The sequence below is a fragment of the Nelusetta ayraudi genome, unplaced genomic scaffold (assembly GCF_046127955.1).
Source record: "Nelusetta ayraudi isolate G7.1 ecotype Tasmania unplaced genomic scaffold, CSIRO-AGI_Nayr_v1 ptg000004l, whole genome shotgun sequence".
Lineage (NCBI taxonomy): Eukaryota > Metazoa > Chordata > Actinopteri > Tetraodontiformes > Monacanthidae > Nelusetta > Nelusetta ayraudi.
This window is the reverse complement of record NW_027466054.1, coordinates 1,632,036-1,660,035: the sequence shown is the minus strand read 5'-3', so window position 1 is coordinate 1,660,035 and position 28,000 is coordinate 1,632,036. Positions and strand designations below refer to the sequence as shown.

General features: G+C 46.7%; 1 protein-coding gene across 1 annotated transcript; it reads left to right on the top strand.

Annotated features, from left to right (window-relative positions):
• The first annotated feature begins 4 nt into the window (after positions 1 to 4).
• On the top strand, positions 5 to 27,080 carry mchr1a (melanin-concentrating hormone receptor 1a). Its single transcript, XM_076040430.1, has 2 exons — positions 5 to 158; positions 26,041 to 27,080. Exons 1-2 carry the CDS (start codon positions 5 to 7, stop codon positions 27,051 to 27,053), a joined length of 1,167 nt encoding a protein of 388 aa, XP_075896545.1. The 3' UTR covers positions 27,054 to 27,080.
• Positions 27,081 to 28,000: the final 920 nt, after the last annotated feature.

Below are 28,000 nucleotides of genomic sequence, written 5' to 3'. Positions count from 1 at the left end.
AGGCATGGCAAACGCCAATGGAGCTTCGGTCCGCCTTGCTGTGCTTAACTACCACAGTTGCAGTGGAAACGCAATGGTCCTGAGCCGCAGCCTGAAGCCAAGAAGCGCCGGTGGAATTGAGCCTAAGGAGCTAGCTATGCTAGTCATGGAGCGATCAGGTGTCCATTACTCAATCCTGGTAGATCAATAGTCTGGCATTATAAATTATTTTCCTCAGGTGTACTGTGGAGTGGGTCTAATTTTTCTTTTTTTTTGGCAGGCTAGCAGAAACAGTTGACTTGCACTAGCCTAGCACTAGCAAACGTCGCTAAACTAGAAAACTTCAGAGATCTCTTACTACCTTAATTGCCAATGTTTTCGTGGCAAATAAGCGCTCCAACCTGTCCCTGCCATACACCATTTTACTGTTAAACCCTAATTTAACTCTTTAGTGATAATATTTATAACGATCAACGACTGACGACGAACCAAGACCTTTATATTGTCTGGCCTGAATGCATAAATTCTCTCTGCTTTAGACATACAGTATATGACTGGAGGTGGTGTGCCATATGCCATTGAAAGTTTATAAGAAATATTTATTTTTTTCTTCGATTCTGCACTGCAGCCTCTCAGCTCATGGTTGTCCTTCCAACATCAACTTTAGTTCAAAACTGGACTTGTTTCTCAATACATGTTCAGCACTTGTACTCTCTCATGACCTTCAACATCTCACTCCCAAGGTAGTGTCCACCTGCAGGCCCCAGGGTAATGTGTGTTTTCCTTATTGCTTCTCATATTCTCTTTTAACTTATCAGGGGGTTGATTATGTGTGTTTTCTCTTCACTCCCCATGATGTCAATGCTAGCCTGCAGCAGGGAGTGATGAGGTTGGAACCTGGATGCCAATCCTGTAACTTGTATTTGCTGCTGAAATAAAAATTTGAATCGTGAGTTGTCTGACTGAGCTGGTATCACACTCTGTCACATTGTTTCTGTCCTTATTTTCTTTACATATCCTAACACACTCAAATAACATTTGGAACAACATCTGAAACATACCTAGCAGGTCAGTATTTTTAGAATCAGAATACTTTTTGAATCCCCACGGGAAAATTACCAACATTACAGAAGTCCTTCACGTGAGAAATCAAAGAGAAATTAAAGCTGCAAGCAGCATTCAAGGGACTGAGCCCACCTGGCCACAGCCTGCCGCGACGTCCGCCACCTTGCCACGAGCCACCGACACCCGCCGACGCTCCCCAAACCCCCGCGATTCTGCCCGAAACCCACCGATGCCCCACTACTGACGCAGACGCCTGCCGACGACATCAGACCCCTGTTGACGCCCCCCGACATCTGCCGACCCCTTCGGAATCCTGGCAACCCCTGTTGTCTCCCCCTCCGACATCTGTCGACCCCTTGTGACGCCCACACAGCTCTTCAAAATCCTGTCGAGCCTTGCCTATGCGTGATGGTCCTCGCAGACCTCTGCTGACTCCCCCCAAACCCTTGCAAATGCTGTCAACCCTTGCCGACCTCTGGCGAATCCCTGCCATCGCCTGCCGACACCCCTGGATGACTTTTGAAGCATGTTTTGTGGGTGAAATGAGAACTGGAAGAAGTCTTATGATTCATATGCTGAAGAACCTAATACAGATTTTGTGTGGTGTTTATTTTTTATTTATTCATTTATTAATTTATTAATTTTTAGGAAAGGCTGTCAAAGGCACTCAGTGATGTGCGGTGAGGTTAATAGCTGGTGAAGCACTGACTTGATCTCAATCACATTTAGGAACAATCACATTTAGGAACAATCAATTGGATTGAATTGAATTGAACTGAATTTAACCCAAGCAGTCATTCATGTGTGTGCACTTTAAAAAAAGAGGAATAGCTAGGGCAGCTATTTGTGGCGCTGTAGGTAGCGATGTTTGTTCGCTTTGTCTGATACTTTGCAAGCATAATGTCAGGACCTGCGTTCACGTGTGCTGAATTTGATGACAAAATAACCATGTTTATTGTGACAAACGTGTATGAAACTTGTAGATCATTGCACTGCAAGTTACAGAGAACCATCAACATATTATACAGTCTGTGTCGCCATCTAGCGGCGGAACAACAACACTGCAAAGTCATGTACAACAGACTAGTGATGTTCGATACCACCAATTTCCTTTTCGATCCGATACTGAGTAAAATTCAGACTGGTATCGGCGATACCGATCCGATACTGATACTTTGAGCAAATACATCTTAAGTGCCTGATAAATCTAAAAAAGAAAAAAAATGGAGTGCATTTAAAATTATAGCTTAAAAATACAAGACATAAGACACACTTATTTAGCGATTTATTTTAAACTCAGAAACATACTGAGGTAGTGGCTTCATAAACAACTTTAGATATCAAAAAATGCAAACCTGAGTAAATAGAATAGTTAAGGCCAAATCAAAAGAAAAAAAAAGCCACAATATATAATATAAAACAATTAAATGGTGGAAATAAAATAGTGGTAATAAACATTGTCTGATGAAATAAAAAATGTAAAGCTTTTCATACAAGCAATTTCTTAGTATTATTATCATTAGTCTATTATTATTATTCTTTGACTGTCAGTCTGCCTGCCTTCATAGGATTCATCATGGCTTAATTGTTACCTAAGTTAGCTGTGTTAGCCCCTACAGCAGACCTGGGCAGAGTACGGCCCTCGGGCCACATCCGGCCCACTGTGTGTCCCTGTGCGGCCGCGTGAGGCAGTCATAAATTACACGATCTACCGGTCGATTGCGAAGGTAGTTTGCCTGTTTCGCATGGGGAGACAGAGTCGCGAAAATACTTCTGCGGGTCCGCGGGACTTCAGCGCTATTTCCCACAATAACTCTTCTTCATGTTGTCTGCACAAGCAAGTTTTGGCAAGTTTGCAAACTGTGACCAAAAGTGTGACGTGATCAATATGGCTTGTTGCGCCGTACGTGTTCAGGTGCAGGCTGAAGGCAAATGGGGCGGGGTCCTACAAGGGGGGTCGGCTGCTGCGGTGTCATGTCATTGCAAATTGCGCATTGTTGTCGTTGCTGTGGTGTACATTCTGGCAGCCCCAGGGGGCCCCCTAGTGGCCGGGGCCCCAAGCAACTGCCTGGCTTGCCTGTTCGCAAGCGCCATCCCTGCCTACCAACATCGTGTCATTTAGGGCGTTTACCCACTAGCCCTGTGCGGCTCGTGCCAGCACTTCACGGTACGGGACAGCTCGGTTGAAAGGTATTTCCATAAGCCCGACTAGTACCTGAGCGTGGGCGAGTCACGAAGGTTTTTTTGTGCCTCCCTTCTTCTTCTTCTTCTTCTTCTTCTTCTTCTACCGCTTCATCCGGGGTCGGGTCGCGGGGGCAGCAGCCTTAGCAGAGATGCCCAGACCTCCCTGGCCCCAGTCACCTCCTTCAGCTCATCCGGTGGGACCCCAAGGCGTTCCCAGGCCAGCCGGGAGACATAGTCCCTCCAGCGTGTCCTGGGTCTTCCCCGAGGCCTCCTCCCGGTAGGACATGCCCAGAACACCTGCCCAGGGAGGCGTCCAGGAGGCATCCGGAACAGATGGCCGAGCCACCTCAGCTGGCCCCTCTCGATGCGGAGGAGCAGCGGCTCTACTCCGAGCTCCTCCCGGGTGGCCGAGCTTCTCACCCTATCCCTCAGGGTACGCCCAGCCACCCTGCGGAGGAAACTCATTTCGGCCGCTTGTATTTGCGATCTTGTTCTTTCGGTCACTACCCAAAGCTCGTGACCATAGGTGAGGGTGGCAACGTAGATCGACCGGTAAATCGAGAGCTTCGCCTTTCGGCTTAGCTCCTTCTTCACTACGACGGACCGGTACAGCGACCGCATCACTGCAGCCGCTGCACCGATCCGCCTGTCGATCTCACGCTCCATCCTCCCCTCACTCGTGAACAAGACCCCGAGATACTTGAACTCCTCCACCTGAGGCAGGATCCCCCCACCGACCCGGAGAGGACAAACCACCTTTTTCCGGTCGAGAACCATGGCCTCGGACTTGGAGGTGCTGATTCTCATCCCAGCCGCTTCACACTCGGCTGCAAACCGCCCCAGCGCACATTGGAGGTCCTGGCTCGATGAAGCCAACATGACCACATCATCTGCAAACAGCAGAGACGCAATCATGTGGTTCCCGAACCAGACTCCCTCTGGCCCCTGGCTGCGCCTAGAAATTCTGTCCATAAAAACAATGAACAGAACCGGTGACAAAGGGCAGCCCTGCCGGAGTCCAACACGCACTGGGAACAAGTCTGACTTACTGCCGGCAATGCGAACCAGACTCCTGCTCCGATCATACAGGGACCGCACGGCCCTTAACAGAGGGCCCCGGACCCCATACTCCTGGAGCACCCCCCACAGGATGCGTCGAGGGACACGGTCGAATGCCTTCTCCAGATCCACAAATCACATGTAGACCGGTTGGGCGAACTCCCATGAACCCTCGAGCACCCGGCGGAGAGTATGGAGCTGATCCAGTGTTCCATGACCCGGACGGAACCCGCACTGTTCCTCCTGGATCCGAGGTTCGACTATCGGCCGTATCCTCCTCTCCAGCACCCTGGAATAGACTTTACCGGGGAGGCTGAGGAGTGTGATCCCTCTGTAATTAGGACACACCCTCCGGTCCCCCTTTTTAAAAAGAGGAACCACCACCCCGGTCTGCCAGTCCACAGGCACTGTCCCCGACCACCACGCAATGTTACAGAGACGTGTCAGCCACGACAGTCCCTGCACATCCAGAGACTTGAGGTACTCGGGGCGGGTCTCCCGCCTCTGCTTCCTCCGCGGAAGACGTGACGGCAGGATTGAGGAGATCCTCGAAGTATTCCTTCCACCGCCGGACAACATCCCCAGTCGAAGTCAACAGCTCCCTGCCTGCACCATAAACAGTGTCGGTGGCGAACTGCTTCCCCCTCCTGCGGCGCCGAACGGTTTGCCAGAACTTCTTCGAGGTCGACCGAAAGTCCTCCTCCATGGCCTCCCCGAACTCCTCCCAAGCCCGAGTTTTTGCCTCCGCTACCGCCCGAGCTGCAGCACGCTTGGCCTGCCGGTACGTGTCAGCTGCTTCCGGGGTCCCACGAGCCAACATGGCTCGATAGGACTCCTTCTTCAGCTTGACGGCATCCCTTACTTCCGGTGTCCACCACCGGGTTCGGGGGTTACCGCCACGACAGGCACCGGAGACCTTACGACCACAACTACGAGCAGCCGCGTTAACAATAGAGGTGGAGAACATGGTCCATTCGGACTCAATGTCTCCGACCTCCCCCGGGATCTGGGAGAAGCTCTCCCGGAGGTGGGAGTTGAAGACCGTACTGACAGAGGGCTCAACCAGACGTTCCCAGCAGACCCTCACAATACGCTTGGGCCTGCCGGGTCTTTCCGGTCTCCTCCCCCGCCAGCGGATCCTGCTCACCACCAGGTAGTGATCAGTTGACAGCTCAGCCCCTCTCTTCACCCGAGTGTCCAAGACACAGGGACGGAGGTCAGATGACACGACAACAAAGTCGATCATCGACCTCCGCCCCAGGGCATCCTGATGCCAAGTGCACCGGTGGACACCCCTGTGTTCGAACATGGTGTTCGTCACGGACAAACTGTGACTAGCACAGAAGTCCAGCAACAAAACACTGTTCGGGTTCAGATCGGGGAGGCCGTTCCTCCCAATCACGCCTCTCCAGGTCACACTGTCGCTGCCCACATGTGCGTTGAAGTCCCCCAGCAGAACAACGGAGTCCCCAGTCGGAGCACCATCCAGCACCCCTCCCAAGGACTCCAAGAAGGCCGGGTACTCAACACTGCCATTCGGGCCATAGGCCGAAATGACAGTGAGAGACCTGTCCCCAACCCGAAGGCGCAGGGACGCGACCCTCTCGTTCACAGGGGTAAACTCCAACGCGTGACGGCTAAGCTGTGGGGCAATAAGCACGCCCACCCCAGCCCGCCGCCGCTCACCGCGGGCAACGCCAGAAAAATGGAGAGTCCAGCCCCTCTCGAGGAGCTGGGTTCCAGAGCCCATGCTGTGAGTGGAGGTGAGCCCGACTATATCTAGCCGGTACCTCTCGACCTCCTGCACCAGCTCGAGCTCCTTCCCCCCCAGCGAGGTGACATTCCATGTCCCTACAGCCAGAGGCTGTTTCCGAGGCCCGGGCTGTTGAGGCCCTCCGCCTCGACCGCCGCCCAAACCACACTGCACCCGACCCCTACGGTTTCCTCTGTCGGTGGTGAGCCCACAGGAGGTGGGACCGCAACCACGCCAGGTGCTCGCATACGAGCCCCAACCCCGGGCCTGGCTCCAGGGTGGGGCCCCGGTTGCGCCATACCGGGCGACGTCACGGTCCTCTTTTTGGTTTGATTCATAAGGGTTTGTGAGCTGCTCTCAGTCTGTCCCGTCACCCAGGACCTGTTTGCCTTGGGAGACCCTACCAGGGGCATAAAGCCCCAGGCAACATAGCTCCTGGGATCATTCGGGCACTCAAACTCCCCCACCACGATAAGGTGGCAGCTCAGGGGGGGAGCGGCAGCTCAGGGGGGTAGCCTCCCCCTCCCGTGTCCCGGAAACCATAGGATTCACTTTTTGTATTAACCGTGGTTTTATTTTGTTTTGTGCGAGACATTTTCATAGGGCTTCGTATGATTTTGTTTCATACTGTTGACTTGTATCAAAACACTGTCCTAGAAGAGAAAATGTAGACGCTGAAACGATCACCTTGAGTCTCACAGTCGTTTATTATTAGACAAGAATATCCGCACAACTTAAGTCCACACAAAGCACAAAACAGCAACAACTCTATTCGACCGGCGTTAACAAGCGAGCAGCGTTTAAAAATCGCTATAGGGAGTGAAACTTAAGAAACTTGCGAGCCAAAATCGCCGCCTCTGCCAGCGAACACAACACAAGCAGAGCACGGAGTTAGCGGTGGTGGCTAGCGGTTTATCGACACGATTCAACGGCTCTACTTTGCAAATAGCCTTCAAACTAAAGTTGCTTGATGTTACAAAACACATTTACAGTCCTCAAGCATGTTTTCAAATATCGTCGTGGCCGACGATTCTCTCGTCGTCCACCGGCCGAGTCGAGCCCGTCTCACTCCCGTTGGCCACCGCGTCCGTGTTCCATCGCATCCGAATTAGGCTGAACAAACCTCTAACATTTTCTCTGTTCGTTCCACTCCGACTGTTGTAGTCCTTGGTGCATTCGGTAGTCGCTCTGCATTTTTATTTTTTTATTTCTCCGGACACTGTTTCGCTGTACAGCGACGGCCAGCGGCTGCGAAACCAGGAAGGCTTTTCATTGCGTGTCGCTCCGTCCGTCCAGCTCTCTATGAGCTTTTTCTTCGGCCACAGACAACAGAAACGTCTGTAGTTCTACGTTCGCCCACGGTACAGTTTCATAATCTTTTCAGTTTTTAATACGTGAAACTGTAAAAATCCACACGCGGGGCATTTAAAAAATGCCGGTTTTGGTCTTTCGTGAGAGACTGCCTTTGGCTTTCGTCAAAACTTTTACCCAATCAATGCCCTGCACGTTGCTACGTCACCCATACGGTGTCAGCTCCGCTCGCTTCGAACTCCAAGGAGGCAGGTACCAAAATCGCAACCCCTGGGACCGTGCTGGGGCCCGTGGAAATGCGTCAATACCGACCCGTACCGTACCGAGATGTTACCGAGGGCGCCTGTGGGTAAACGCCCTTAGACAAGATCTCAGTATTCATGTTAATGATGTACATCACCACAAAACACTGAAGTATCGAAAGTGTCGATATTTTCATTTGAGAATCGATTTTACAGCATAAAGATCTAGTGTCGGAAGTATTGATATTTCAGGATCAATCCGCACATCACTACAACAGACACCGCAAACCTGACGGCACGGAGAAAATTCTCCACCGCTAACTGCCATCGCAGCCCCCCCCATCCTCCCCTTTCTACCGCCGGCTGCCACCCCCCTCCACCCCCCGTCAACGGATCGTGGTCAGTGAATGAATGAACTGAAAGGACCCGAACGATCGCGATCTGCACCGCTGCCCCCCTCAACAGATCCTTGATCGTGGTTAATGAATGAAGCAAGACGAGCTTCTATCAAAAGGCAAACTGAAAGCAAAAATATATAAATAAATGCACAACGTAATTTCTGAGGCACTGACTTCAGCAACAAAAGCATCGATGACAACACACACACACACACACACACACACACGCACACGCACGCAAGGATGGACTCACATTAAAAGCACACTCCCCCCCCCCCAAAAAAAATTAGCCGGCGCTGAGAGTCGATCTCGACACTCTATGCGCTTCTGACTGACATTGTAACCGCTGCGCCATTGCCTCACTATTGTAGCACATAGGCTAGAGCGCATATACGAATAAAGGAACCGAAAGTGAAACTTAGTGAAAGCTCCGCTTTTCCAAAAAAGAAGAAAAGGCTATTTACTCCGCCATTTCTGAGTCTACGTGAAATATATTGGTATCATCTTTGAGCTAAGGGCTTCAGGAATCTAACTATGTAACTTAACACACTGTGTGAATAACGGTGTAGACGTGTCAGTGAACGAAGCATCACAAGTTTAAATCGCTGTGCTGTCAGCCCCGCTTCCTCCAATGTGGGTAGGTGTGGGAAAAAGGCTATTTACTCCGCCATTTCTGAGTCTACGTGAAAGATATTGGTATCATCTTTGAGCTACGGGCTTCAGCAATCTAAATATGTGTGTGAATAACGGTGTAGACGTGGCAGCGAATGAAGTGTCACGAGTTTCAATCGCCACTGACAACGAAGTGAAAGTACGGCTGCGAAATCGGCTTTTACAAATAGGTGGGGGGGAAATGCAAAGCACGGGGCCATTTCTGCGTCAAAATGAAAGATATTGGTATAATTTTTTTTTTTAGCTCAGGGCTTCAGGAATCTAACTGTGTCACTTAATCCACTGTGTGAATAGCGCTGTAGGTGTGGTCAGTGAAGAAACGGACAGTACGTGTTTACACTTTAATTTAAACAAGTTGAAATATCTCTTTTTCTGTTTGGAAATTCCCATGTATTAGAGCGTGCAAAATGTTCTTCTTGAAGAGAGGAACGCATGGGTTTTTGTTGCACGAATTTTCGACGTTCCTAGGGGGCGCTACGGCCATTTAAGTTTTTTTCCTCAAATGTAGGTATTTGAAATCTGGCAAACAAATGCTTCCACCTCTGCCGTTTCTGTATCTACAGGAAAGATATTGGCATCATTGTTTAGCCAAAGTCTCCAGGAATCTAACAGTATCAAGTTTTACTCGCTCACAATAACGGTGTAGGCGTGACCGGTGAATGAACGGAGAGTCCCATTTGAAGGTGCAAACAAATGGAAATATCTCACTTCCTGTTTGGAATTTTTTATTTGTTAGAGTGTACGAAATGTTCGTCTAAAAGGTAGGAACGCGTGGGTTTTGGTCCCGAGTCGCTACGACGTTCCTAGGGAGAGTTATGATTTTTGAAGTGTTTTGAAGTGCTTTCTTCCACATCTCGACCTGTAGGTGGCGCTCTGGAGCACCTGCGCTCTTGTGCTTTTCATCACAGAAAGATTTCATCGTTTTGTTGAAATCAAAGAATCTTAAAGGGGTCAAAATAGGGTAAGCGCTCTTCAATGGCTCTAGGGGGCACTATTGAGAATCTTTTTTTTTTTTTAATTGTATGAAATCAAATTTTGGGCAAGTTCTGACCTGCATAAAAAATTTGGTGAGGCTTGGTGTCTGGGAAGGGCACCAAAATTAGGATAAAAAAAAGGTGAAAAATGCGTAAATTTTGGCGGCCGTAAAGGTGCTATTCCTTGTGACCTAGTTTCAAACAAATGAAATTAGCTCACTTCTGGTTTGGTTTGGCTAATGGGAGTATATCGATAAAAAGTATGGATTGACTTAACACGTGGGTCTTGGTCCCATGTCTCTATGACTTGCGTTGAATATTTTATAGCAGTCTTTGTGTTTTGGTTTATGTAGGTGGCACTATCGAGCCGATTTGAAAATTTCCTTCAAATTAATGAATTTTTTAGCTGACCTGCACAGAAGTTTCCAAGACTTTTAACATATGGGAAGGGGGTCAAAATGGGGCGGAAAGCCGCGTAAAAATAATAATAAAAAGAAACGAAGCAAATACAATAGGGTCTTTCGCCCTTGCGAAAGACCAGTTCGTTTCGAACTGGTCTTCCGCGGGCTCAGTCCCTAATAAGAGGTGAGTAAGACGGAAAGAAGGAAACTAAACTCGGGGAAATGAATGCTCGGGGGAAAGTGACAAGCGCACTGGTGAAATCCACAGCATTTACAAATGAACAGAGCTATCTTAAGGAATGTCAATGTCGCGGATTCCTGCCTGCCAGCGCGGTGCGATCCTGGGAGGCTGTCGGCGCAGGTGCGATGATGATGATGGCGCACCTGCTGTGGTTGGGAGGTGGTTTAAGGCGGCAGCGTGAGAAGCCTCGAGAGAGAGCGACGCCAACGACGATACCTGTAAGGGCTGCGCTAGAGATTCGCGGAGGAAAACAGCCTGCGCACGAGAGAGCCTGTGTGCCGGACAACGTTCACGTTCCATTGCGGGAGAGGAGCCGCGGTTCAAGGACTCCACCGAAGGCGGTAACCCCAGACGGAGTTTTCCCTCGGCAGCGACCCTCAAACGTGTCGGGGAGAGAGGGAGAGAGAGAGAGAGAGAGAGAGAGAGAGAGAGAGAGAGACGGGACGTTTCACCGACGCGCATTTTGGCCACCCAGGGGGGGATTGAGTACCTCCTGGAGTGGACCGAAAGTCTCGAGCTGTTGCCTTTTACCAAACCCGGGTTTCCCGTGTTTAGTGGGGTTGCAGTGGGGGGTTTACGGGGCCAGGCGCGTCTGACGGCGTACGGTGTCTCCCATGGGGGTGGACGCTGCGTTCTTGCGCCCCACCCACTTCCCTCAGTGCGGACTCCTCTGGGTTGCCAGGTCGGCCCTCGTGTGCGTGTGCGTGCCATGGTCATATTGGGCACACCATATGTTGTGGATTAACAGAACCTGTTCGATGGATGACGAGTGAATGCAGGGCAGGCACTACGATAAAACCGCACACAAAACTACAGCAACTTCTGCGATACCTGAAGGACATAAATGGCCAGGGTAACAAGTTCAACGTCATATTTGAAATACCATGATGCAACTCTTGCAATAGCACATATATCTGGGAGACAGGTGGATCATCTGTGAAGGAGAAAAGAACACCAGAAGGATTGCTAAAGGGAAACATCATAATGTGTAACGTGTTTCACGGTATTACATGAAACTATCACATTACATTGTGATAAGGAGAGGCTCAGTACCATGTTATTTTGCGTGTTCTCGCAATATGAAATAACGTGAAAATTATGTAGTAAATCTTTAAGCTTTTTACGAAATTAAGTGAGACTGAGCTGTTCACTATCACAAAATAACGTGCAAGTTTCATGACATAACGTGAAAATGATCATGTCAAAACTTGAACGTTTTGATGTAAACCCGCCCCTGCGTTTTTTATTTTTAGTATGACAGCTATACGCTTCCACAAATCAACATCAGACCATTGGAAAACCAACAACAATGCCTGATTAAAGAGGCCATGGAGATCAGGAGGCATGCCAAGAGGAGGCAGGAGGCCTTCATGCTTCATCCTTGGTCCCACTTCCATTTTCCCTGTCCCTCCCTCAGTCCTGTCTCGGAGAGGATAAGATTAATATAATAAAGCCATTAAACAGGTAGTTCCTAAACCAACCTGTCGGATTCACACTGTAAGGTCAAAAGTCTTTAAAAATAAATCTGTCAGCAACCATCATAGGCATTCAGAGCCATTCCTGCTTTGTACTTATGGCCAGACAGGACAAAGGGGGAAAAGAAGGAAATCATTTTGGAAATAGGCGCTGAAAGTCTTGCATGGTAGAGCACTCTGACAATCATGCAAGACTTTCATTTCTTTTTTTGGAGCTGCAGTCTTTGTGAACATCCACTATCTACCAAAGCTGTTTGAGGTGTCACTCCAGACGTTTCAAAGGCATTTCGCACCTCGGCCCAGATGAGCCTAACAAATGAAGCAAGCCTGCTTGTTCAGGCAATCAACTCGGGCCACTCTGATACACATTCTTCACTTTTCACAACCACCAATCAAACGCACTCTCTCAATTTGTCCCTCGCCCTCTGCCTGTGAAATTCGCTGTTGCCCTGCATCAGTTCTGCACCTGTCACTTCAGCTCCATCCTCCTCCCCGACCGCAGCATCCACCCACACAACCCACGGTTATGTGTGTTTTTTTACACCACTCCTCAAAATCTTTATGCTAAAATTGAGTGGAGAGTTATGAGGTCAGATCCTGGGCAAACATGTAACATACATTTACTGCTGCAATAGCAATTACAAGTGTGAATTGACCAACCACAGTGGACAACCCAATGGAGTAAAAACTCACTATGGATTTCACTATATCAACACAGCAAAACCTGTGTGTCATTGCGGTGGGATAGTCCTCGGGACCAACTCCAGGGTTCAACCCCAACTGGGGTTGAATTCCTGGGACTCTTCTTGAATTCAGTGTGGAACTTCTTCAGACAGCCAAGAACCAAGTCCTCTTGCCTACTGCTTAACTCGACAACAATGACCTGAAAAACCTCCAAAACATAGTCAGAGTCTTTACACTAAACTTGATTGCTTGAGATTGAGGGGAGATTTTATTCAGGTAAGTGAGGGAAAGTGAGTAGAGTGACCTGGGGAGAGAGAACAGTGGAGAAATGCTAAGAAGTGGCAGGATGAATAAACAGTTACAGCGGTGTGTTATGTATGTCTGAAGAAAATGAGTTACTGAGAAGCATTATGCCTTTTAAGAGGACTTTGTGTTGTTAATAAGGATTTACAACAAATTATAAATTACTTATATAAGGCCCAATTCCACTGGCCAAAAAACGTGGTGATGTCCCGCAACTAATCGGCATTTGGTGGCGGTGGAATCTGCTCACCGAGCCGCGCTGTTGCGCGACAAAACGGGTCAAACAACCCGGCAAGCGACCCGGGTCAAAATCGGCTCCGTACTAATCGGCTTGCGATGGGATCTGTAAACCCGGGTCAACACCACCTTTTTTACCTGCCGCATGGGGTGACGTTGAGCGTCACGTGCGCTAAATCATATATCGCGCCAGTCGCGGCGTATATCAAGCACTGATGCAAAAGTTTTCGATCACGTTCCATCACCGCAGGATAATTGTTCATTGTCCTCTTGGCTGTTTCGCCCGCTGCTCGCGCACAAAGTGGACCAGACGCCGAAACAATCGCTGCGCGGCGGGAAGCGGCCGCGGAGGTGCGCGCCGCTTCAAGTCTGGCGGCAACGACGTCATCGTTCCACTAAGCCAAAAGTGCCCAACAACTAAGAACACTGGCCACCGCTGGACTCTTGAATTCTGTAGAACTTCATCCGCCGATCTCAGCGCGATGACGTCAGCAGACACGCAGCGGTGAAAGCGGAGGGGGTGCAGCTTGCCGGCGGGGGGGACACCCCGCTGGGTTTGGTGCGTGGACACGGAACTCAATGGCGATTGCTTCCGCGACGTCCCGCGTCCAAAAACATGGCGTCATCCCGCTAATTTTAGTGGAACAGAGGCTATACAGACATTTTAGAAGCTGTGCTTGTCTGAACTGATATTTAGTTTTTCTGGTTGTATGAAGTTGAGATTGTTGAGAATGTGTGTAACCACTGAATAAATAAATGTTATCCTGACCGCCCAAGAGAAATTCAAAATTTAAAATAATGGTAATTGGTGCGGCAGATTTAAAACAGAAAAATATAATGTCAGCAGTATCAGTATTGGCATGAGTGTTATTGCATCGGTTGGTATAAGTGGTACTGGTGTCTCCAACTCAGATCAGTGTAAAAACTTATGGATGGAGTAGAGGAAAATACAGAGCAGGATACACAGCCAGCGTCAATAACAGAGCCAGAAGCCAGGCAGGACTCAACAAAAGCAACTGCTCGACCTGTTCCTGGACCAACAGGTGAAATTATGACTGTTTGGCCTTAATAAAGAAATTGATGGCTAGGCTAGATAGCAACGTCATCTGGAGAAATGTATGTTTTGTTTAGTGTGTTTCCATTAAATTACAAATCATGACATAATCAATTAAAGCTTGTTTATTGATAGTTGAGTTTCATTTGTCTGACTAGAAATACCTACAGGCTATTATTACAGCTATAATTGATAATTACTATTGACAGGGACTAAATATCATCATTATTATTATTATTATTTTGATATCAGAATAACTGATTTTGCCTCTGGTTTATCATAGGTAGAGTCTGGTTTCTGAAGGTGCCACTGATGATGCAGTATGCCTTTGTGAGCTTATATAAATGTAAAATGGGCAACAACATGTCTGATCGTGTGTGTGGGTGTTTGTGAGGACTCATACTTTTCTGGCTTTCTTGCATTTATACAGTAATTAAAAAATAAACAGACACTGCATGGATGAGCAGTATTGACGCTTGAGGGAGGGAAGCTGGTATCATCTGGGATTAGAAAAATCACAGGTGGCAAACATTTTTTAACAGGAACCAAGGCCTCGTTAATGATATATACCTTAAGGAAAAAAAAGAAAAAAAAAAAATAATAAAAAAACAGCCCAGTCTAGTGCAGAAGATGGGTCAGATGATGAGGTTTCAGGTGCAGACAGAGCTTGTTTCCAAGGTGATGCTCCAACTCCAGCTGCTGAGACCATGTGCTGACCAGAGGTCCCACAGAGAACCAATTTGCTGCCTTTCCTCTTCACTTTGTTCACATGTATAGTTTTCTACCCCCTTACTTGCTTTTTGAGAAAAAAAACTTCACCTCGCTACATAAAACTTAAGCAGTATGTCAAAAAACAGGGCAGTTCAGTTGGAGGTATGTGAAAAGACGGTCTAGTACAGTGCCTTTGCTTGCTTCATTTTTTGATTTGGTTTTAATTCGCTAATTTTAATAACTGTATATCTTCTTCTTCTTCTACCGCTTATCCGGGGGCCGGGTCGCAGGGGCAGCAGCCTTAGCAGAGATGCCCAGACCTCCCTGGCCCCAGTCACCTCCTCCAGCTCATCCGGTGGGACCCCAAGGCGTTCCCAGGCCAGCCGGGAGACATAGTCCCTCCAGCGTGTCCTGGGTCTTCCCCGAGGCCTCCTCCCGGTGGGACATGCCCGGAACACCTGCCCAGGGAGGCGTCCAGGAGGCATCCGGAACATATGCCCGAGCCACCTCAGCTGGCCCCTCTCGATAACTGTATATTATCCAGCAAATCTTTAAACTTTTCATGTAATTATGTGAGACTCAGGTGTTCACGATCACCAAATAACATGATAATTTCATGTAATAATGTGAAAATTAATATGTAATTATTTGAAACTGACCCCCCCGCCCCCAGTTTTTTTTTCTTTAGTATGGCAGCTATTCGCTATTCGCTTCCACAATTCTAATAATCAACATCAGACCATCGCAACGAAGGAAAACAAACACAAATGGTTGATTAAAGAGTCAATGGAGATCAGAGGATAGGCCAAGAGGAGAGAGAAGGCCTTCATGTTTTCTCCAGCGGGGGAATGGCAGCGTGCCTGCCTGGCTGGGTCCGCTGGGCTGGCCACGACATGCCACCTGCCCTGGGTCGTTCACTTGTTATTCAGTTGTTTGGTGCAACTGAATAACAAGCTAGTCTGCTCCAAAAACACTTCATTGGAATGAAAAAGGGATTATGGATATTTCAGAATTGTATTTCTGGGCTCCAATCTTTTAGTGTTTGCAAATCGCTGCTGTGCTCACCATCACTAGAAGCTTTTAATCCTTCCGTTTAGTGTGCTGGGAGCTGACTGCAAAAATGTTAGCATGACAGGCCTTCGCTCAGGCTCAGTCCCGAATTAAACCTGCAAGCAGGGTTGGCGGGACTGAGCCCACCCCATGCTCCGCCCCCACCCTCTGGAACTCCCTCCCCAAACACATCCGCAACTGCACGGAGCTCAACAAATTCAAGTCTGCCCTCAAAACCCACCTCTTCAGACTCGCCTACCCTACCTGAACCCTCCTACACACCACACCTCCCAGCCCATATTTGCCCTCTCAACCCTGTCTGTTTTTAACTGATTTTATTCTTGTGTTACATCTATTTGAATCGTTTTTAATTTGTAATTTTTTTAATCTCTCGCATTGTTTGATATTGTTATTTTACCTGGAAAGCGACTTTCAGCACCTGTAAAAGCGCTGTATAAATAAAAAACATTATTATTATTATTTGATCATGTTCTGCCTGCCAGTTGAGAAAAAAAAAGAAAAGAACGTTATGCAGTCAGTGTGCTGCATTGTGGAGCGTTCATAATCAAAGCCAATCCGACATTCTAAAACGCCAATTTGAGGTTTTTTTTACATCTCGGCCTGTAGGTGGCGCTCTGGAGGAGCTGTTGCCCTGATTTTGTCACCACAGGAAGGTTTTTGCAGCCTGGACAGGTGATTGCAATTTGGTGCTGATCAAAGCATGTTAAGGGGGTGAAAGTGGGGTAGACAGTCCCCCCTTTGTCTAAGGGGCGCTATTGAGTGGATGTGAATTTCTTTTTCAGGAAATCCTAATTTGGGGCAGGTCCGACCTGCATGCACAATTTGGTGAGGTCTGGCATATGGGAAAGGGGTGAAAATGGGGTTCAAAATTATTTGTGAAAAAGACCTTTGCTTTGCAGGGCCGTAAAATGAAAACTAAAGCCTGTAATCACAAAGTTTTTGATGATTGGTCATGAAGGTGTGGTCTACATCATACTCCGATTTCAAGTCTGTCACACCTACGGTTCCTGATTTTATGTTTTTAGAATTTTGCAGTCCCTAATGGGGGGGACAGAGAGTTTCAGCAGCAGGGAGCAAATGGGAGAAGTGGACAGAATACAATAAAACAGAATGTTTAGCTACAAAGCACTTATCAAGCGCTGCTGTTTACCTGTACATTATGAGAGCTGCTACTGAAATCTGTACCTGTTTACCGAGGAAAGGGCTATAAAATGAAAACGGTGCAACGCATCCGGACCATTCTTTTTACGTTGACCTTCTGACAGTCTAGTCTATGCAATACAAAAGGTGTGAAAGTTCCAGCATTCACGGTTGTTGAGTTCTGTGATTGTGGATGATTTCAAACAAGTGAAAGTAGCTCATGTCCGGTTTGTCAGGGGTCAAAGGTCAGAGTGTCAGAATGTAGGTCTCTATCCAAGGAACACGTGGAATTTTCCCCCATATTCTTTCGACCTTCCTAGTGGAAGCTAGGGGGCGCTAGAAGTGGAATTTTGCCTTTTTTTTTTCTTCATTTTCTTTCATTGTGTACCAGTTTCTACCTCCGTGCCGAATTTGGTGAGTTTTGGAGCATGTTTTGTAAATAATAAGAATAAACATAGCAAAAACAAGCGAGTCTTCGCTTTGCGATTACCTGCTCTTCGAGCAGGCCTTCGCTCAGGCTCAGTCCCGAATAATGAACAGCAAAAAGCATACAACATAGAGACGCAACATACAAAAACAAAAATATATATAAAATAAAAAAGTGCAATTGTTCAGGTGGGATGGGCAAGTCTGAAGAGTTGTACATTGAGTTTAGATTGGAACAGATTGGCAGATGTAGTGTTGTGGAGGTCATGAGGGAGTGAATTCCAGAACTGGGGAGCAGAGCAGCTGAATGCTCTACTGCCCATGGTTGCCAGGTGGGCTCGGGGAACAGAGAGGTGGATGGAGGAAGAGGGTCGGTGGATGCAAGGTTGTGTGGTTGTGCCCTGAAGGTGAGCAGTATGATTTTGTATTGACTACGGCGTGTGATAGGGAGCCAGTGGAGCTTCTGTGGGATATGAGTGATGTAGTGAGTGGATGGGATTCTTGTGATGATATGGGCTGATGGATTCTGTACTGAGTTGCAGAAGTCAAGCCTGGAGGTGACAAGACTGTGGACTAGAATAGCTGTAGTGTGTGGTGTGAAAGTGGAACAGATTTATGTTGTGGAGATGAAAGTAGCAGCTGACCAGGTTAGGTAGTTAATACGAGAGACACAGGAGAGTGTGATGTCGAGGATGAAACCCGAACTCCTCCTGTGCTGGTTTTTCAGATGTATTGAGATGGAGGTATATCGCAAAAGTGTCATGGGGACGAGATTTGACGAGAATTATGGCTTATGCGCTTCACACCATTCAACGGAAAAACCTGCAAATCGCAATTGTGTTTTGTCAAAATTTTAGAAATATTGCTTTTATTTTGTGAAAAACTGTCATGGAACCGCAACTTTTGAGGGAGGAAGGTGGAAGGATGAATTTGAGTTTGGTGGAAAATGGAGAGGTGTCATTTGCGTAGCAGTGGAAGTGGATATGGCGTTTCCGTGAGGGTGCAAATAATTGCTGGATAATAAGTGGGAGTGGTTGTGATGAACTGAGGAAAACAACAAGTGCTTCCGTGTTACTTTTCCTAACTCTCCCTCGCTGTCGGTCGGGTAAGTAAGGCAGGGGGACGTCGTTGACGAGGCACACCTGCTCCCGATCCTCCTCATTAGTCTCACTGTTAAGACAGTGCTCTCTTTTAACTCCGTGCCACAGTATTTCCTCATGCTCCCAGTCATATCCTGTGTTCCTCCCTGTGCCTTTTTGCTGTTGTGGTGAAATTATCCTGACCTTTTTGGTATTTCTGATTAGTGATTTTTCCCGTTTCTGCCTCTGCAGCGATTTTGTAGTTTGCTACTCTGTCTTGCAATTTTTGCTTTGTGTCTGTTTGGATCTGTGCTGCCAGAGAAATTATTTAAGACTGTTTCCTGAACTTAAAAATTATTCTGCTCTCTGCACTGGAATCCTGCTCATTCACTGTAACATTCTGCTCCTCAATGGGTAACTGTGGTACTAATGTTCAGTTACTCCAGCATTTAGTGTTTTGGTATTTTATAACGGTTATTTATTATGTAATATTAGCATAGGTTTAACACCTATCATAAAAGGTTATGAATGTCTTCTTGTGTTGTGTTTTAATCAACAAGAGCGTTTTTGCCTGTTGCTGCCTGAGTTTAAAGGTTGAATGGAATTATCACATGGTCCAACTTCAGCTTCTTTTACATTACACCAATGGCAGACTCACAGGATGAAGAGACAGCGAGCCTGAAAAGGTGTTAAACATCATGAACCATAAGACCACAAACAATCAAGCTGTCACTGTCGGAGATAACAGGTAAATATTTTGGAAAAGACGTCACCTTGAAGGTGAACAGCACTTCATCTCTCAACAGCATTGACCACTCATTTCCATACAGGGCCACTGTGTCCTCCAGACCACCCTGTGATGTATGAATAGGCCATCACAGTGTCACAGCAAGCCCTCAAAATAATGAGCCTCAAATTAAAACACAGTTTACATGTGTCTGCATCGTGTCTGCATTGGTACTCCCTGTAGTAGTTCAATGTATTTCAATGTCGTCCTGCAAAAACAAAAACAAAACAGCAATTAGTGCATGTTGTAACCCTGCCTTCACCCAAAAACAGTGGGGATAGCCTCCAGCAGCACCTAGACCCCGAGCGCTGGAGAAGAGGGCGCTGCTCCAAAACATTCCTAAACTCTCAATTCTAAACACACTTGGCGGAGACAGATTTAGATAAGGCTAATCTAATATATTAACCATTGTCGTTTTTGTCTCTTGGTAGCTATAAAAGTTGTTTAGAAAGCGCAACAGAAATGCTCGTCTTTGATTGGCTGTGATTCCCTGCTTAGAGGTCTTTCAACCAAATGAATGTCTTTTTGGCTTCACCGAGCTTCCAGTCCTCATCCTGGGACCTTTAATGAATTGCTCAGTATGGGATTAATTAAGTGGTTGGAGCCATTTAATTAATCCTGTGGGTATAAATGTCACATATTAGAGTTATTTGCTTTTGCTTAGAGAAAAGAACCCAATCCAAACTGCAGGCTATTTTGAGCAACATCACACCCCACACATGGCTTTCACCTTTCTGTTTCACCTACTTTTTACTTAAGTTATCGTTATTTTTCATGACTTGTAGTTGTTTTAGGCTGCAGTACCTCGAGTGACCACTGGAAAATAATCACTGTATTGCCAGTGAGGTATCCATCTATTTTCAATACCCCTTCCATCCTACACTCTGCGGCGTTACGGGGGTCTGCTGGAGCCTCTCCCTGCTGTCATTTCGCCAGTTCATCACAGGGCCACATAGAAAGCCGGAGAGAACCCACGCAGACACAGGGAGAACATGCAAACTCCACACAGAAAGGCCCCAGGCCGGGAATCAAACCCACGACCTTCTTGCTGTGAGGCAACAGTGCTAACCACCACACCACCGCGCCGCCCAATTGGTCAGGTATCCCCTTCTTGAAAATACATCCATGGGTGTAACCCTGCCGTCACCCGCTGACAGCTGGGACAGGTTCCAACAACTCTGGTGCTTGAGATGCATTAATAGAGAATGGATGGATGGGTGAATGGTGTAACTCCTGAACTCTCTTCACATTTAAAAACCATGTTAACATAACGACAATATCATTTTTGTGCAAGGTTAAATCATTATCAGGTAACTGCCTGGAAACATGCTCTTTGTGTATGATGTATTTAGTGTAACAAGGGTTGACATTTTCATTTGCATAGGCAGACTACTGGCCTTGAAGGTCTCATCTTCAGACATCTTCAGACTCTTCAAATACTTTACTGACAAAACACCAGGTCCTCATTGACACCGTATGATTTTATTCAGTGTTCATTCATCTTCTGTAGCCGCTTATTCCCGAGCTCAGGGTCACGGGGGTCTGCTGGAGCCTATCCCAGCTGTCTTAGGCAGCAGTCAAAGGCAGGGTACACTATTATTCAGTGTTGTTTCGCTATTATATTATGAAAACATTCTCAGACTATTAAGTAAATAAGTGTATGCAAAGGACCACTGTACTGCATGAACCTGCAGAATACAGTCGTTTTTAAAAAACAAAAGCTATAGTTCAAAACAAACTTTTCCAGGTACTACTGATTTTTACATGTGTACGCTTGTGTTTGTTTTAATAGAGCTTTTGGTTTGAAAGCAACTTTGTCTTATCTGTATCCTGTTCACTGATAATGTGAGGAAACTGATGGTTTGGCTAAATCTGGCATATTTGCATATGTACTTCACTTGTGTTCAATGTGGGTGACGTACATATACAGTATATCTATTTCGGGACTGAGCCTCAGCGAAGGCCTGCTCTCATCAGAGCAGGTCTTCGCAAGGTGAAGACTCGATTATATTTGCTCCGTTTCTTCTTCACTATTATTATTATTGTTAACAGCACCGGCTTCGTACCCCATTTTGACCCCCTTAACATACTCCAAAAGTCACCAAATCTGGCACGCAGGTAGAAACTGGCGAAAAATTTGATAAAATGAAGAGTAAAAGGAAAAATTCCACTCTCGAGCGCCCCCTAGAGGCGTCCAAACATTTTAACTGCCGTAAAAAAAATTAGAAATGGCCCAAGCTTCCACTAGGAAGGTCGAAAAAATATGGGGGAAAATTCCACGCGTTCATCTTGTCAAGCCCGACATTTCGTACGCTCTAACTTTTGTCGCCCGACAAACAGGAAGTGAGTTATTTCCACTTTTATTTTGCCTGTTTTTGTTTCCACTTTTATTTTGCCTGTTTTTGCCCTTTTTGCAAACCTATTTTCTTCTAGGACGGTCGTAGAGACATGGGGCCAACACCCATGCGTGCGGGCAATTGGGTGGTATTTGCTGATATGCTGACCTTTGACCCCAGACAAACTGGAAGTGAGCTATCGTCACTTCTTTGGAATAGAGGGAAAACACAAGGCTCAGAAAGCGCAAGTCTGACGGGCTTGAAAATTCAGTATGACAGACTGGACCTTCAATCCAAAGAATTATCAAATAAAAATGTGAAATTTTCAAACAGTTTTCGGACAACGGCCCTCCAAAGTCGATGCACATTGAAAATTGACCAAAAATAGCTAAAAATCCCGTCGCAAAAATTCAAATGCCTCTAGCCTCCTCTAGGAAGGTCGAAACGACATGGGACAAAAACCCACGCGTTCCTTGGATAGAGACCTACATTCTGACACCCTGACCTTTGACCCCTGACAAGCTGGAAGTTAGCTATTTTCACTTGTTTGAAATAATCCGTGAATGCTGCAAGGTTCAAACCTTTTGTATTACACAGACCAGACTGTCAGAAGGTCAACGTAAAAAGAATGGTCCGGATGCGTTGCACTGTTTTCATTTTATAGCCCTTTAAAGTTGATGGATGTGAAAATTGAACTCAATGAAAAAACACATAGGAAAACGAAAAATGCACCTAGCGCCGTCTAGGAACAACGCTCTACGTCGCGTACACTCTAATTTTTAAAATCCGACAAACAGGAAGTGAGATATTAGAAATAGTTTGAGCTCGCCCCAACGAGAAAAAAAAAGTCAGTTTTTCCACTCACCACGCCTACACCGTTATTCACACCCCGGATAACTATATATAGTTAGATTGCTGAAGCCCTTAGCTAAAAGATGATACCAATATCCTTCGTGTAGACGCCGAAATGGTTGAGTTCTAAGCTTAGATGTCCAAGGTGGTAAAAGTGGAAAAAGCGGAGCTAGTGGAGCTAACTCTGCTGCTGCAGGTTGGGGGCCCTAACGCCTGTGTTTCTCTCCCTCTGTTTCAACACACACACACACACACACACACACACACTATACTGTAAATGGCTGCAGTTTCCTTTAGAAAAAAGCTACAGACGTCATTCAAACATCCACGTGTTTGTCTCATCAAGGCCTATATTTTACATTTGACAGCCACTTAAAAAAAAAATGCAGGTAAAAAATATGCATCATTTGCATACAAAGGCATATGATGATTAGACCTCTTCTCCCTCTTTGTCAACACACAAATGCCTGCAGTTTGCTTTAGAAAAAAGCTACAGACATCATTCAAACATCCACGTGTTTGTCTCAGCATAGACTTCTTTCAGCAGATGGGGCCGGACGTCGGCAGAGGACGGGGGTCAATTGCGGGCGTCGGCAGGGGTCGGGCGTCATCGGGGGTTATCAGGGGTCGCGTCGGCCACGGCGGCCCAGTCCCGCAAACGCTGCTTGCAGCTTTAATTAGATTTAGATTTAATTTCATGCAGTACGACTTTTTTCTTAAAATCAGACACTCATCTTAAAATCAGATTATAAAAAGACAAAACAATGAAACTTCTTACCTACATTGGGCATTTAATTAAGGGTGTTTTATTAAATTATATTAAAATAAATTTTGTGACACAAGATAAAAGGGGGATGACAAAATGAAAGTGGGAAAACTGTTTTTCCACATTTTTATTAGTGAGGCATAGTTGGAAAAATGAACAAAGAAATAAAACAAAACATCATTCATTCATTCATTCATTCATTCATCTTCTATACCCGCTTATTCCTATTCAGGGACATGGGGGTCTGCTGGAGCCTATCCCAGCTGTCTTAGGGCGAAGCAGGGTGACACCCTGGACAAGTTGCCAGTTCATCGCAGGGCTAAACAAAATATCCAACAGCAATACAATTTTGAGACATTTTTGATATTGAACGGAAAAGGAAAGTCTGTCTGAGACACTCCTGCCCAGCTGGATCCCTTTGGCAGGAAGAGATGTAAACGAAATTCAAATTGTATGCAATGGGGTCAAAGCTTTTAAAATGATAATGTGCATATTAACTACGTAGACTTCCTGTAGTCCCACAACAGTTTGGTTAGCAATATCCTCAAATTCTACCTCATGAATTGGTCCATATGGTAGCAAATGATTTTCTTCTGAATCTACCATTTGATTTGGCGATAATATACAAAAATACACATGCATACCTGACGGTACAAATCACATGGCCAGAAGCACCTTGCTGAGTTTGAGTGGGCTTGCTGTAAAGAGCGCAGACAGTGTCGCTAATTATTTGTAGAAATTATATTAGTACATAGCAATAAATTAACTGTTTGGTGTAGTAATGTATAGAAAACCAATAGATCCAACATTCATAATATGCTCTCTCCTGAATCTCTGTAACTGAATAATAAACTGAAAGAGGCGTGTTCAAAATAACAGCAGTGTGGAGTTTAATCATTGAGGTCATTCATTCGGCAAATAAACAGGCGTCTATTCATGCGGCCCTTCGTGAAGGATGAAGCCAGCGCATGTCAATCTGATTTGAGCATGAATACTGCTGCACTGCTACTGTGTGTTACAACAGGCATTTCCCAGAGCTGATTGACAGAAAATCAAGTTTTAGCACACACTAAAAAAATAAGTGGTGGCGCCCCCCGTCACCACTTATTTTTTAGGGGGTTTCAGGTTCAAACCGTGGACATGATGATTTGTGTGTGGAGTTTGTGTTTCTGTTTCCACATTTGTGTCGGCTTCCTCCTCGTGTTTCGACTTCTCCCCACACACTCCAAAGAAACTTGAAGCGAATTTAGAACCATACATTCTCAATAGCGCGAGTGTGTGTGTCTGTGTGCAAAATGGATCTTTGCCTCTGTGTGGCCCAGAGATTAACTCTCATTTTACTTGTAACAGAGTCAGTTTTTTTGTCCTGATTTTATCCTTGCATGACCCCGACTGGATGAGTTCCCCCTCATAGTTTCTCCGCTGTCTCACCGAGAGGCTGTGCCGACGCATATAAAACCCAATTTCGTGACTCACAATTCTCACATGCAGACGCTTTTGTACAAGAGGCAGAAGAAGACCACCTAGTGGCTCTAAGGGGAAACATCAGGTGTGACGAGAAAAGTTGGAGAGCTGCCAGTATTTAGTCGGGGTCGAGGGCATAATTTGCAGCTGAGAGTCAACATCTGTGGCTCCTTGGTGGAAACAAAAGAAATAAATGGAAATGGAACGGAATAACTACTGATTTAATAATGTCTTCATCGACGGCAAACGGAGAAAACGAAACCAAATGATTTTGCGCTTTTCACGAGTTTACACAGTTTTTGAATTTTTGAAATTTTATCGTCTTGCCTCATCTCCATTGTCTGTTTCTTTACCAACCGTGTTTTTGCCGTGCTTGATTTCATCCGAATTGCGCGTCTCAAGGGAGACGCTCCGCTCCGCCGCCGATCAGCGCCCTGCGCGTCACATCCCATCAGTGACAGCGGGTGATCTCTTTTCGCGCTCGCAGCAGACGCACGGAGAGAGACGCTGCGTCTGCTGCACACTGCTGTCGGCTGAGCGTCGCAGTGTGCACCGGCGAAAACGGCGCGCCGCTTCCACGATGCAACTCTGCAGTGAGTGGGACACCTGGAGACCCAGAGATGGCTGTTAGATCCACCACTTTTCCAGCTGCGTCTCTATTTAGTTTTTTCTTGTTGTTGTTGTTTTTTTTTATGTTTCTTAATGAACAACCACTTGTAAACAGCAAACACGTTGGATGATTGTTTTTGAAAGGATGGATTTTTTAAACGCCACGAATTCTTCCCTGGGAGACACTAACTCGTCGACAGACGGTAGGTTGTCGGTACAAATCGGTCTGGTCAGAGCGTCACTGGGTATCAATGCCAGAGCTGGAAAGCAACAGATACTATAGCACGCTGTTCTTTTCACTCCTTGCTCTTCTCAGTTGTCCTTTCAAATGAATTCAATCTCATTTTTAAAATGTTTAGGGACTGACAGGATTTAGAAAGAAACAATAAACAACATTTTTGACGGTGTCTTGCTGTGTTTGTATTTGTCTGACCAAACTTCAAGAATGTGTGACACCATGCACTGCACGTTCCTCCGTGCGTTTAGCTTTAGACCTCATGCACCTCAGAGAGAAAAATATATATATATATTGTCTGATTCTCTCTTTTCTCTCTTATACAAACTATATTTTTCTGAGCATGTAGCACATAGCAAGAGAGAGAGAAAGAGAGAGGGGGGGGGGGGGGGGGGTTAGGGGGGCACTTGTCAGAACCATTACAATCAGATCTTATCATCTTGACATGGTAAATCTGGGAAATTGTTGGAAAGTCTGACTGATTTAGGTTTTTTTTTTTTTTTTTTTTTTTTTGCTGTTCTTCATCCTGCAGCTGTGGACGGCAGTCTCCACCACAGCGCCATCCTTCCGGTCATCTTTGCCATCATCTGCTTCCTGGGCATCGTGGGCAACTGCATCGTCATCTACACCATCATGAAGAAAACCAAGTGCCGCGCCAAGCAAACCGTCCCAGACATCTTCATCCTGAACCTATCGATCACCGACCTCCTCTTCCTTCTCGGAATGCCCTTCCTCATCCACCAGTTGCTTGGCAACGGCTCCTGGCACTTCGGGGCCACCATGTGCATGGTCATCACAGCGCTGGACTCCAACAGTCAGATCGTCAGCACCTACATCCTGACCGCCATGACCCTGGACCGCTACCTGGCCACCGTCCACCCCATTCGCTTCAACTACATCCGCACGCCCTGCGTGGCCTGCCTGGTCATCGTGCTGGTGTGGGGCCTCTCCGTGCTCACCATCACCCCCGTGTGGATGTACGCCGGCCTCATGGCGCTGCCCAATGGCCTGGTGGCCTGCGCCCTCCTCCTGCCGGCCGCCGACACCTACTGGTTCACCCTCTATCAGTTTTTCTTGGCGTTCGCCATCCCGCTGGCCGTCATCTGCTTGGTTTTCTTCAAGATCCTCCAGCACATGTCCACAAGCGTGGCACCGCTGCCCCCCAGGAGCCTGAGGGTGCGCACGAGAAAGGTCACCCGCATGGCCGTGGCCATCTGTCTGGCTTTCTTCATCTGCTGGGCCCCTCACAACATCCTCCAGCTGGTCCATCTGGGCGTGCAGCAGCCGAGCCTGGCCTTCACCTACGCCTACTACATAGCCATCAGCATGGGCTACGCCAACAGCTGCATCAACCCGTTCCTCTACATCGTCCTGAGCGAGACGTTCAAGAGGCAGTTCCTCGGAGCCGTGCGCCTGCTCCAACGGAAGGTCCGCGTCCACCCGAGCACCACCGACGGGGGCAGCGTGTGCGTGAGGATGGTGCCCGAGGAGCCCCGGCCGGACCCGCCCTCCGCTGAGAGGCCGTCCAACGTGGACCCACCGTGAATGGCAACGGGAAATGTGCCGATAAGGATGAAAAACGAGGATTGACTTTTACAGCTCATGCATGCTCGCGGATCCAACGTCTGAAAAACTTCCATTGCTTTTATCATCAAAGGCCTGGTGCGTAAGGGTTAGCAGCGTTCCATGTTGAGACACGCAACATCACATCAGTCCTGCTGTCCCACCTTTTTTTCACACCTGCTGACATCTGATAACAGGATGAAAAGAACAAGAAAGCCTCGAAACCCCAATCAGATCCACTGTGGAAACCTGTGGCCACCTCTGTATACATTCAATTGCTGTTTATATAAATATCAATGTGTTTCATGAGTGAAGGAAAAACATGTATTACTGATTTTTAACTATATGTGTGTGCGTGTGTGTGTGTATTTTAAATCCATTTTATATCATGAAATCCTTTAAACTATTACTTAATGGCAAATCGCAAAATGTTTCAGTTTAGCCTTACAGCACATTTGAAAGTTCAAGTTTGATTTCAAAACTCAAACTTTCTCTCGCGATTCAGATGTCTGTTGCTACATTTTGTTTAAATCTGAGCAGACAGAACCTTTCAAAGGAACAATTTTGTGTAATGATGTTTACAACCTTATGAATTTCAGTCCCGCCTCATTTGAAAACCTGTAGTAGACCTGTACTTTAAAAGCAATTCTGTCAGTCGTGTCATTTTTCACTTGTGCAAGTTGCCAGCCTGACAGTAGGTTTGATTGAAGGTTGAGGAAATTGTCCTCTTGGTATCGCAGATGTGTGCAGACATTCATGTGGCCCTGATACTCAGTTTGTCAACAGATTCCTCTGATTGGACCCCTACAGTTAGATACTGTATTTCGTAAGTGGCATTCGTGTTCTAAATAATAGCACAAGTGGTCCATGTTTGTTCCGATTCATCATTGAATGAGAGAAATTCCCCTATGAAAATTGTTGTGACGTGT